Source organism: Sparassis crispa, assembly GCF_003851025.1.
Source record: "Sparassis crispa DNA, contig_000013F, whole genome shotgun sequence".
NCBI lineage: Eukaryota > Fungi > Basidiomycota > Agaricomycetes > Polyporales > Sparassidaceae > Sparassis > Sparassis crispa.
This window is the reverse complement of record NW_020939760.1, coordinates 1180460-1190287: the sequence shown is the minus strand read 5'-3', so window position 1 is coordinate 1190287 and position 9828 is coordinate 1180460. Positions and strand designations below refer to the sequence as shown.

Here is a 9828-nt window from a genome sequence, read left to right as displayed (position 1 = left end):
TCCATTACGAGAGCGAGCACGACGATAAGGGGAAGGTGAATCAGGAGTGCGTGGTCTCTGATTTTGCCTTACGGGAGAGGACTCTTCCTCCTCCAACCTGTTAGCTGGCGGCGAATCCAGCTGATAAGGGGACTCTTCCTCCTCCATGTCAGGTCCAGCTGGCGGCGATGGCATGGGAGGGGGCAATTGGGCAGGGGGCGGGGATTGGTGGAAAATTGCGCCCAAAGGCTGGTTGATGTGTGGCCCGTGTTGTCCAATAGCTGCATCAGGGGCACTCACGGCGCCGCTAACCTCCGATGAGCTGTCACGGCGAGCGGGGCTGTTCGAATCGACTTCTATATCAGTGTCGGGATTGGCTGCCCTGATGGAAATAACGTTCGCGCGGTACACGTGCGGGTTGAGAGCAATCTGAGGAGCAGACCCGGAACCCGGAGGAAAGCGCCGATATTCGCGTCCTCGCATGGGCTTCGTGGTCCAAATACGGTCGCATAGCATATTAGGTACCCACGCAAGCTGATTGAACAGCACACGAAATTCCTGCCGAGCCGCCCGCGCAGCTTCGTTATTGAGACGATTCATGAAAGAGACATACTCGGCATAGTATTTGCACCCAGACTGGTTTTGCACCCTGTTAGTGGGCACGTAGCCTTTCGGGGGGAAGAACCGGTCAAACAGAATTGTGTCCCAATGTTCCTGCGACACGTAGCGGACATAGAACTCGCGGAAAGGGATCTCAAAGGACAGGAAGACCTCCGCAGTGGCATTGTCCTGTTCGGTTCGTGTGAGAGTGGTGTAAGGGCCGTCCGAGCGTTTCTTGTAATTGGGAGACACTTGAATCAAATCATTTGGAAACTGTCGCCATATACGCTGTGCCACCCTGTCAATATCAGACTCTTCATCTGACGGAGGTCCATCTAAGACATCGAGGCCTCGCATCCGCATCTCTGGACGTAGGACAAATCCTCGGGTCCTGAGCCTAAACTCCGGGAGCTGTGCGGGATCCGGGTCTGGCTGAATGTACTGCACTGATAAAGTGTGCTGGGTGCGGTTGTTCATGCGCCTCTTGTTTGCGGGTTCCATCCTGCGAACAGCAACTCCGGCGCCCATGATGCGGCTCAACTCGGCCATGTCCGATGCCCCATACAGTACGAGGAGTTGTGCTTGCTCCATGAGTCTGGTGCCGGGCAGTCTCCAAGCGCTCCGATCGTCTCGAATGTCGGAGAGAAAGTAGACCCCACGTGCTCCCCTCACCGGTTCAAGATTCTCTCCTAGCTCGTCATCGTCGTCATCATCCGAATCCTGTTCGGGGTCGTACCATTGGGAGCACTGATCGCTGAGTTCCTTGTCAATCTTCCACTCCCCCGGCCTTGATACTAGGGCATTGGCCATCCAAATGACTGCTGCACCAAGCATAAGAGATGGGATCCATATTCTCTGGGCCGGCAGAGAATCTTTGAGTCTGCCTAGAACATAGTTCAATGCTGCCAGCCGGTAGAATTTAAATTGCCTATGCAAATTCAGTATGCTGCTGATACTGCAAGAGGACCTGCTTACCACCAAGTGCTGTCATCGTAGGCAATGACATTGGACTGAATAAAGTCATCTTCGAAGGTGTGCAGGACTTCCAAAACGCGGGTGGCTCGCACGCGAACCTCGGCACGCACATTTCCATCCTGGGCTTCATGCTCTCCAAACCCACTGCATTTGCCAAACACCTCGCCAAGTTTGGTATAATCCGCCCGAAGTCGGTCAATTTTGGCGGGGTACAGGTCCCGAGCACTCTTGGCACTGAAAGCGCCTCGATGCAATTGATATGTTGGGGATTTGTCCGTAGTGTAGATCTGAGCATAAATGATGCTGTCTGCCCGGCCCATAGTGGGACATTCCATGCGAAACCCAGCGAGATCGGTGAGCTGCGCGACTTGATCCACCTGAAGGGCCCGGCTGCGTGCCATTTGATCAATCCTGGCCACGGATGAGTTTGGAAAGAGCTCCTCCAGGACATTCCGATGACCATCCTCCAGCCACTGTAACACATGGCCAGGACAATGGACTTCCAGGGCCACATCGACATACCACTCGCCTAACTCCATATTCTCGGTGTCATAATCTCTGAGAAGATCATTCAAAGACTCCTCCCGGTCAAATTCGAATGTTCCATTGTGCACGGTGGCATCCTTTGTTCCACGACATTCATGGACAAAAAAGGCGCCCTTGAGATCCCGATCTTGATCGCATCTTCGGATAACCTCCCTTCCAAACTCCTGAATGTAGTGTCCAGGCACATCCACAGAGTGGTGATGCAGCTGTCCTTGCCTATCCTGAGCCTGCGAAAAAGCTTGCTCGTAGCTGACAGGCCAATGAGAGACATTGGCTGGCAGGATTTCATTGATCGTGGGACGAATGACCTTATTGTATAAGTTTTTAAGGGCCGGCTGGGGTACGCGTCCTAGACCACCAGATACGTAGAGCCGCGGGAAAAACAATCTGGTCTGACTGCGATTGGCCAGCTTCCCAAATAATATGTTAGGGATCTTGTGTAGCTGGACGGAACGTTGACCCTATGATCTGGATTAGCATAGTGCGGACTGCGACCAAAACCACTCACCTCCGTGGTCTGTATCTTCACAGCCATGTGAACACTGGTGGTGAGTGTTTCTCTGAATGAGGGGATTGGAAACACCGCCAGCTGTGATATGTAGGGTAATGATCGGGAAATACCCAACAGGGAATCATAGTCTCGACGAATGGTGTATTCATCCGATGGGGGGGCAGCAAAGCCCTGGCGAGCATTGACGAACACGCGCCATTCCGAGTGGTTGACATGTTCTCGACCAGCCAACATGAATGTTACAAAGTTCCAGACTCTGTATTCATCGTCTTCATCTGCCAAGATTGCTTTGGCACGGTTGACAAATTGATCTAAAGTTCTCTGCGAGGTCGGGAGCAGCTCGTCGGGATAAGGAGGCATTTTGGCGATGTGGGATGGGGGCATTCCTCGACCTGTTTATATGCAGGCGGCTTCCGGCTAGTGAATGCAAAACTAGTTTCATGGCGATGGTGACGCCGATCATCAAAACTTTTAGCACGGCGGATGTTGGCTTTTCCGGCTACTGCGCACTACCGGAGGAGACTGGCCGTCGCCGACGGCCGCGGGGGGTCTGTGCTCCGGGCGCTTGAGAGGCTGAGTCATGTGGCACAGAACGTTCACCTGGCGGATGCAGGTGGCCGTCCACGACGGCCACTGGTGGTGTAGCCTTTCGCGGCGCCCCCTCGCCGCGCTGGAACAGCTAGCTGAGCACCCGCGCGACCGTCCCCGACGGCCATACCTCTGGGCCCAACGCATTGACCAGTGACCAGTTGGTTGGCAGGACACGCGCGACCGTCCCCGACGGCCATACCTCTGGGCCCAACGCATTGACCAGTGACCAGTTGGTTGGCAGGACACGCGCGGCCGTCCACGACGGCCAAAGCTGGTGTGGGCAGTAGCTCAAATGCGATGTAACTATTTTTCTACGGAAAGAGTTGGGAATCTCTTACTTCCGAAGCAGCATATAGTATCAGGTGGTTGCAATGCTTTAAGGATGGGTAGGGTGCTGATTGACTGTCGTAGAAACTTGAGCAATAATTCTGGTTATGGTTCGTGCAATTGTATCTCAATTTCAGCCGGGCACTGCATATAATAGTCATCTTATTCGTAAAATTCATAACGCTGTTGTCAAAAAATACATGCGGCGCGACGAGAGGAGACGACAAGGCAGACGACGAAACCCGAAGACGCGCACAACCCTTCTCACTTCCCGCCTTTACGCGGCTTGCCCCTTTTATCCTTAGGCAATTGGTCGAAGGTTGTGGGCTGCTCGTTTTTGCGAGCCTGCTTCACGACTTCGGCTGCGGTTCTCCGCGTGCTCCCTCGAGTGACGCGTCGGGGAGGCTCAGGCGCCGGCGCCGGCGGCTCGTCGAATTCTTTGATGGAGTCTTCATCCGCCAGCGAACCTATAAGGAATGAGATAATGAATGAAGTGAGCGATGAGACTTACTGAGTTCGGAAGGCGGCTGAATGGAGTCCCGCTGCGAGAGGTCCGGGGTCTCAGGCAGGTTGACGTTGTGGCCGAGCTCGAGGGAATTCAACGAAGGGGAAGTGGGAGGCGGAGGAGACGGTGCGATGAGAGTATCGTCGACGTTCATAGGAGCCTCCGTGGTGGACGCTTCCTCCGGCTGAGCCGATCTCTTCGCCGCCGGCTTGGGTACCTCCTCTTCCATGCTCTTGCGGTCCTTACGCTTCGTGCCCGCATGGACCACCTCCTCAGTCGCGGTTGGCTGAGCAGCCTTGCGCCTGTTCTGGTACGTCACCTTGGGAGTCTTCGAGGGGACAGGGGCGGCTCCGGAAGCGCCAGGAGTTGGTTCGTCGTCCTCTTCCTCGGAAGAGCTGGGAACGACCGCTGAGCTCTTCGCCGCTTGTGCCTTCTTCCGTGGCTTGCGCTTCCCTTGGGGCGGACCCTCCAGCACCTCGACGTCGGCGTCGCTGACGTCCGCCTGCTTTTGCGAAGGCTTGGGTTTAGGCACCTTGGTCTTCGGCGGCGCCCTGGGCTTCGGCTGCGCCTTGGGCTTCGGCTTGGGTGCCTTGGGCTTCGGCTTGGGTGCCTTCGACGAGCCATCCTCGTCGGGTTCCGACGGATCCTCGGTGTCCTCGTCGGAGTCATCGTCTCCGGACCCGGCGTCGTCGTCGCTGCCCACAGCAAAGACCTTTTCTGCGGGAGGGTTAGCCACAATTCGTATTGAAATCAAGTCACTTACTGATCGCCGTACTCGCCCCGGTGAAGCCTTGGTGCATCACCGCCTTGTTGAACGCGATGTTGTTCAGGAAGACGTCTGGCGTCTTCGCCGCAATAATCCTGTAGACGAGGACCGGCTTTGCCTGCGGGGGCCGATGAACCCTACCGATAAGCTGCTCGTCCTCCTGCGCCGACCACAGAGTATCCTGGTGCGCGTCCGTTAGTTAAATAAGCAATCTGAACGATGCAACGACGTACCACGACGATCAGATGGTTGGCGCACGCGATGTTCATGCCCGCCAGCCCGACGCCGGACATGATCATGACGCGCGGTCCGTCTCGATCCGCCGCCTTAAACTCCTTCAGGCTGACTTGCCTCTGCGCGAGAGTGGTGTCTCCGTCGTACGTGACATACTTGATGCCGTAGAGGTCCAACACCTGCCGAACTGTGAGTAAGACATGAAAATGGGGGATTAGGTACTCACCGCCCCAATCAACGGCAAGTGGCTGGGGAAGTTGATGTATACGACGATCTTGTCGGGGCTCCCGGCGACCGGATGAAACTCCACGTGGTCAGGGTGGTTCCCAAGCCCAGGGCCAGTGACCGCCAGCGGTGCAGCGCCGTCGGTCTCGAGATGGTGCTGCAGGACCTCGACCAACGTCTCCAGCTTTTTGGAGGGCTTGTTGCGCCAGTCCTCCAAGGTGTTGGGGAGTTCGTACTCGAACTCGTGGTTGCACCCCGGATGGGTGAGCGCACGGCGGATGTTGAGGTAGAACGACTGAAAGAAAATTTTATTAGCATCGTGACACGATGGCCTTGCACGGCCGTCGTCGACGGCCGCGCGTGTATGGAACACCAAAAATTTGGTCAATCCGCGCAAAAGGGCGTGGCATCCTGCGCGGCCGTCGCCGACGGCCACTCTGTGCACCGAGTCCAAAAGTGGAACCTCGCGCAAGGAGCGCTCCCTCCCTGCGCGGCCGTCGCCGACGGCCACAGCGCGCATGGAAATCCACAGCTGCCAAGCCTGGAGCAGCGGCGCCTTCCCGCGGGCTGGAGGAGGCGTGCACAGGGCGGCCGTCGTCGACGGCCGCGCACAATACTCGATGCGAAGAGAAAGATAGTGCTCACCTTCCCCGACGTGTACTTTGCCTGCTTCGCCACCACCCCATCCTCGATCATCTGCTTCGCGATGTCGTCGAGATTGTCCAGCTCGTACTGGTGCAGATCGACGACGAGAGGGAGATGGATATACGGGGGCAGCCCGGAAATGGGTTGTCCCTCGTTGTCGACCGACGCCTGCGTCCGGCGGATGACGGCGCCCTGGAAGCCGTGGCGGATCACCTCGATCCACTGGACAATCTTCTCCCGTTCTTCGCTCTCGTTGATCGTCGCGGCCGCCTTCCCCTTGCCGTGGACGATGTTGAGGATGTGGGTATCTTCCCCCGACGCCTTCAGCACTTTGCGATCCCGTCGTGCCGCCGCCCGAATCTCTCGCTCCATCAGCAACGCGTTGTCGTCGTTCTCGATTGCGAAGGCCAGGAGCTTCAAGAGACGGCCCATGTTCCACAGGTCCTGTAAAGTCATCAGCAGCTGTGAGCGGGTACTGCCTATTCGAGTACTCACCGTCGGGCGCGTCATAACCGGAGTCGCCGTCAGCACGATCCCCATCGCACTAATCTCCATCAGGAACCGTGCCGCGATGTAGGTCCAGTTGAGCGTCCGGATTTCGTGCCCTTCGTCGAGGATGAAAACTCCCCATTTCGTCGCGAACAAGGTCAAGGCGCCGTGGGTGGCGAAGCGGAAGTGCTGCACCGGCACATCCCACCGCGGCGTATTGATCGTCAGAGTCGCCCTGGCGTCGTCCTGCAGCGCCTGTGTCCACGTCAAATGAAAGCCCAACTGACCAGAAAATTGTACTCACCGTGACCGACGCCAGCACAATTCTGTGGCTGGGATCGTGCAGCGACTTCGCGTACACTTCCTGCCACCAGTTCTCCCGCGACTTGAGCTTGTTTAGGTACAGCACGACGTCGAAGTCGCGCTTCAGCAGGTACCGCTTGATCTCGGCCTCCCATTGGGGGATGAGATTGGCGGGCACGGCTATGAGGGACGGTCGCGCGTCGAAGTTCCCGTCGAGCTGCTCGTTCGAGCGCATCTGGCGCTTTCCTGTGCTCAAGTCAGCGCGTGGCCGTCCCCGACGGCCACAGTGCAGTGCTCACCTGCAAGCCCGGGGAACCGTCCGTGCTGCGTGTAATATTCGCGGTACCACTGCCGCAATGCAATGACACCGACCGCTTGCATGGTCTTCCCGACGCCTACAGAATCCATCAGTAACACCGGCTCACCGTTGATCATCTTCAACATCATTTTGAGCATGCCGACGAGTTGGTGCCAGCGCGGCTCCAGGTCCTCGAGGTCCTCCGGCGCCAGCTTGTCGAACTCCTCGCTCCACGGGTCTACGAGCCCCTCCTTCGACTGCTTCTTGCTGAATCCGGGGATCCCCTCCTTCGGAATCCCGAGGGCCTCTAGCAGCTCCTCCCTCGTCATTGTCTTAAATTCTTCGACGCCGTCCTCCCACTCGACTTCGACATCGGGCCCGTCTGGCACCTCGGGCGCGACGCCCTCTTCGTCGTCATTGGGCCCGCATGCCGCGAGCACCTCCTTCAGCTCGTTCTGCATAACGAGGATCTCCGCCGCGGTCGACAATGAGTCGAGCGCCTTGAGCATCGCTCGCGGGAGTGCTGTTATGCCAAGTCAGTTCTGCTGTCGTGCCTGCACGGCGGAGCACTCACTGCGGGCGCGGGTCTTGTCCCCGCGTTCTTTCTTCAGCGCCTCCTGCATCGCCTGCAGCGTCGCCTTCCGCGCCGCCAACTCCGCCACCAGCGCCTCGTCGCCGCCGTACCGCTCCAACTTCGCCATGAGCGTCTTGATGTGGCCGAGGAACAAGCGGAGGTCCTTCTTCGTCGGCGTCTTCTCCGACATCTCTGCGCAGCGTCAGTCTCAACTATGTCCGCAGGTCCGCCACATACCTTTCCACAGCCTGTCTACTTCGGCCCGCTTCTTCTTCATCGCCGTCTGGTCCCGCTTCACCACCTTCCTCCACCTCTCCCAGCAATGGATCAGCAGCACGCTGATGAACTCGTTCGGTCCCTTCTTCGGCATCCGGTTCTCATACAACCCTTCCGGCCCGAGCACTCTGTATATCGTCACCTCATAAAACGCCCACAACACGGCGTCGGTGGCGGACGGCAGCTTTGCATATGTGAGTACTTTTCCGCGCCAGTTCAATCCATACACTCACCGTGCTCGTCTTCATCGCCCGCATTACCGTCAACGGGTCGCGGTTCGCCTCTATCAATATCTCATCCACCCTCGCGTTCACCTTGCACGTACGATACGTATCCGCCACCCATTGGATCCAGGCGTTGCGCCCCTTGCTGTACTCGTCCGTCTGCCTCTTCATGAAGTCGAACTTGTTCTTCGCTTTCGTGTTAAAATACTTTTCCACGAACGCCCTCACCGCCAACACCATGTTCGCGTCCCATCCCTCGGGCGGGTTTTCCTCGGCTTCCGGTGACCACGGCGGGTGATCGGTGCGTACCAGCGTCGCCCAAGTCGGCCAAGACCACAGGTCCTTTTCGGCGGCGTGCAGATCGAGCAGAGCTCCGGGTAGTGTAACAGTAGGCATAGTGAAACTGACTTGTTCGACGAAGGGGGTTGGAACAATGCCAAAACTACCCACTCGACTGATCTTATGTACCGTCGAAACAGTTTCTCGTCTAACGCGTCTCGCGATATCTGATCCCACGAGGCAGGTCATCTGGCCGTCACCGACGGCCGCATGTGGTACAGCTCCCATGCCATGAGGTCGACGTGTTGCAGCATGTACGTACACGGATGGTCGTCCCGGACGGCCGCCCCTGCTCCTCCTCGCTCTGCCATGAGGCATGCGTGCTGCAACGTGCGTGTACAGGCATGGCCGTCGCCGACGGCCGCGCGTGGAGGGCTCCCTTTACCCCGCCTCGTGTGGGAGGGGTGGCTTCCTCGTGGCCTAATTATTATTATGCCTCCGTCCCGTCACCATATCCGGTCGCTGATCCGCTTATCCACCTCGATCAGAAGATCCGATCTCGATCGATATCCCTGAAGACACTTCTCATATTCCTTCACCTCGGTGCAGAACATCCACTTGTTCGCCGCTTCTCGGGACTGCGTCCCGGCGGCTCACAAGTGGATGTTTGAGGATGAAGGAATATGATCCAAACTCGCATTCTGTCCCTCCATCCTTATATGCGCACACACTGATCATCTCTTGGCTCACACCTGTTTTTTCTTTTTTTGTTTTGCGCACAAGCATATTTGGTGAGACAGGTTCCGCACACTGCAACGAAAATGGCCGTCTACGACGGCCACTCATGGCCAGCGTGCTTCGCCCCTCCCGCGCCACCTCGCCTGTGCAGTCATATGTGCCTCTCCGCGCACGGTCGTCCGCGACGGCCGCGCAGGTCAAAGGCCCCTCAGCCAGCGCTAGTGATGGCGCACGTGCCCTACGGTAGGGTGCAGCAACAGTCCCCTTCCCAAAGCGGACACCTGTTCCTGGCCTCAGGTTCAACTCAGACCTGGCACCTCATGCAACTCGAACGGTCGTCTACGACGGCCACTCATGGCCAGCGTGCTTCGCCCCCCCCGCGCCACCTCGCCTGTGCAGCCACCTGTGCCTCTCCGCGCACGGTCGTCCGCGACGGCCGCGCAGGTCAGAGGCCCCTCACCAGCGCTAGTGATGGCGCACGTGCCCTGCGGCACGGTCCGTAGGGTTCGGCAAGGGCCTCCTTCCCAAAGGGGACGCGTACCCCTAGCGTCCGCTCGGGGAACCCCCACCCTAGGGTTGGGGTTGCCCGCCCTCAGCGACCCTACGGCCGGCCTAGGAGGCCTCATAACAGAGGCTGAGGCATTCCTTGGAACGGAGTACTACATCTGCACGTCTTGTGTGCCGAGAGGTACCATCTTCAGAGCACATCTCCAAGCATGTCTAACTCAACCACTGGCATGTAC

General features: G+C 57.9%; 3 protein-coding genes across 3 annotated transcripts; all 3 read right to left on the bottom strand.

Moving 5' to 3' along the window:
* Positions 1-68: 68 nt before the first annotated feature.
* Positions 69-1413, bottom strand: SCP_1404060 (hypothetical protein; the record flags this gene model as incomplete). The annotated part of the gene is made up of 2 exons (XM_027764110.1): positions 69-90; positions 134-1413. The coding sequence occupies 2 exons, from the start codon at positions 1411-1413 to the stop codon at positions 69-71; spliced, it is 1302 nt and encodes a 433-aa protein (XP_027619911.1).
* Positions 1414-1550: 137 nt separating this feature from the next.
* Positions 1551-2845, bottom strand: SCP_1404050 (predicted protein; the record flags this gene model as incomplete). The annotated part of the gene is made up of 2 exons (XM_027764109.1): positions 1551-2561; positions 2609-2845. The coding sequence occupies 2 exons, from the start codon at positions 2843-2845 to the stop codon at positions 1551-1553; spliced, it is 1248 nt and encodes a 415-aa protein (XP_027619910.1).
* Positions 2846-3793: 948 nt separating this feature from the next.
* SCP_1404040 (hypothetical protein) lies at positions 3794-8464 on the bottom strand (the record flags this gene model as incomplete). Its single annotated transcript, XM_027764108.1, has 12 exons — positions 3794-3996; positions 4041-4751; positions 4798-4981; positions 5034-5213; positions 5261-5554; positions 5905-6348; positions 6400-6648; positions 6698-6942; positions 6996-7517; positions 7569-7760; positions 7806-8028; positions 8078-8464. 12 exons carry the CDS (start codon positions 8462-8464, stop codon positions 3794-3796), a joined length of 3834 nt encoding a protein of 1277 aa, XP_027619909.1.
* Positions 8465-9828: the final 1364 nt, after the last annotated feature.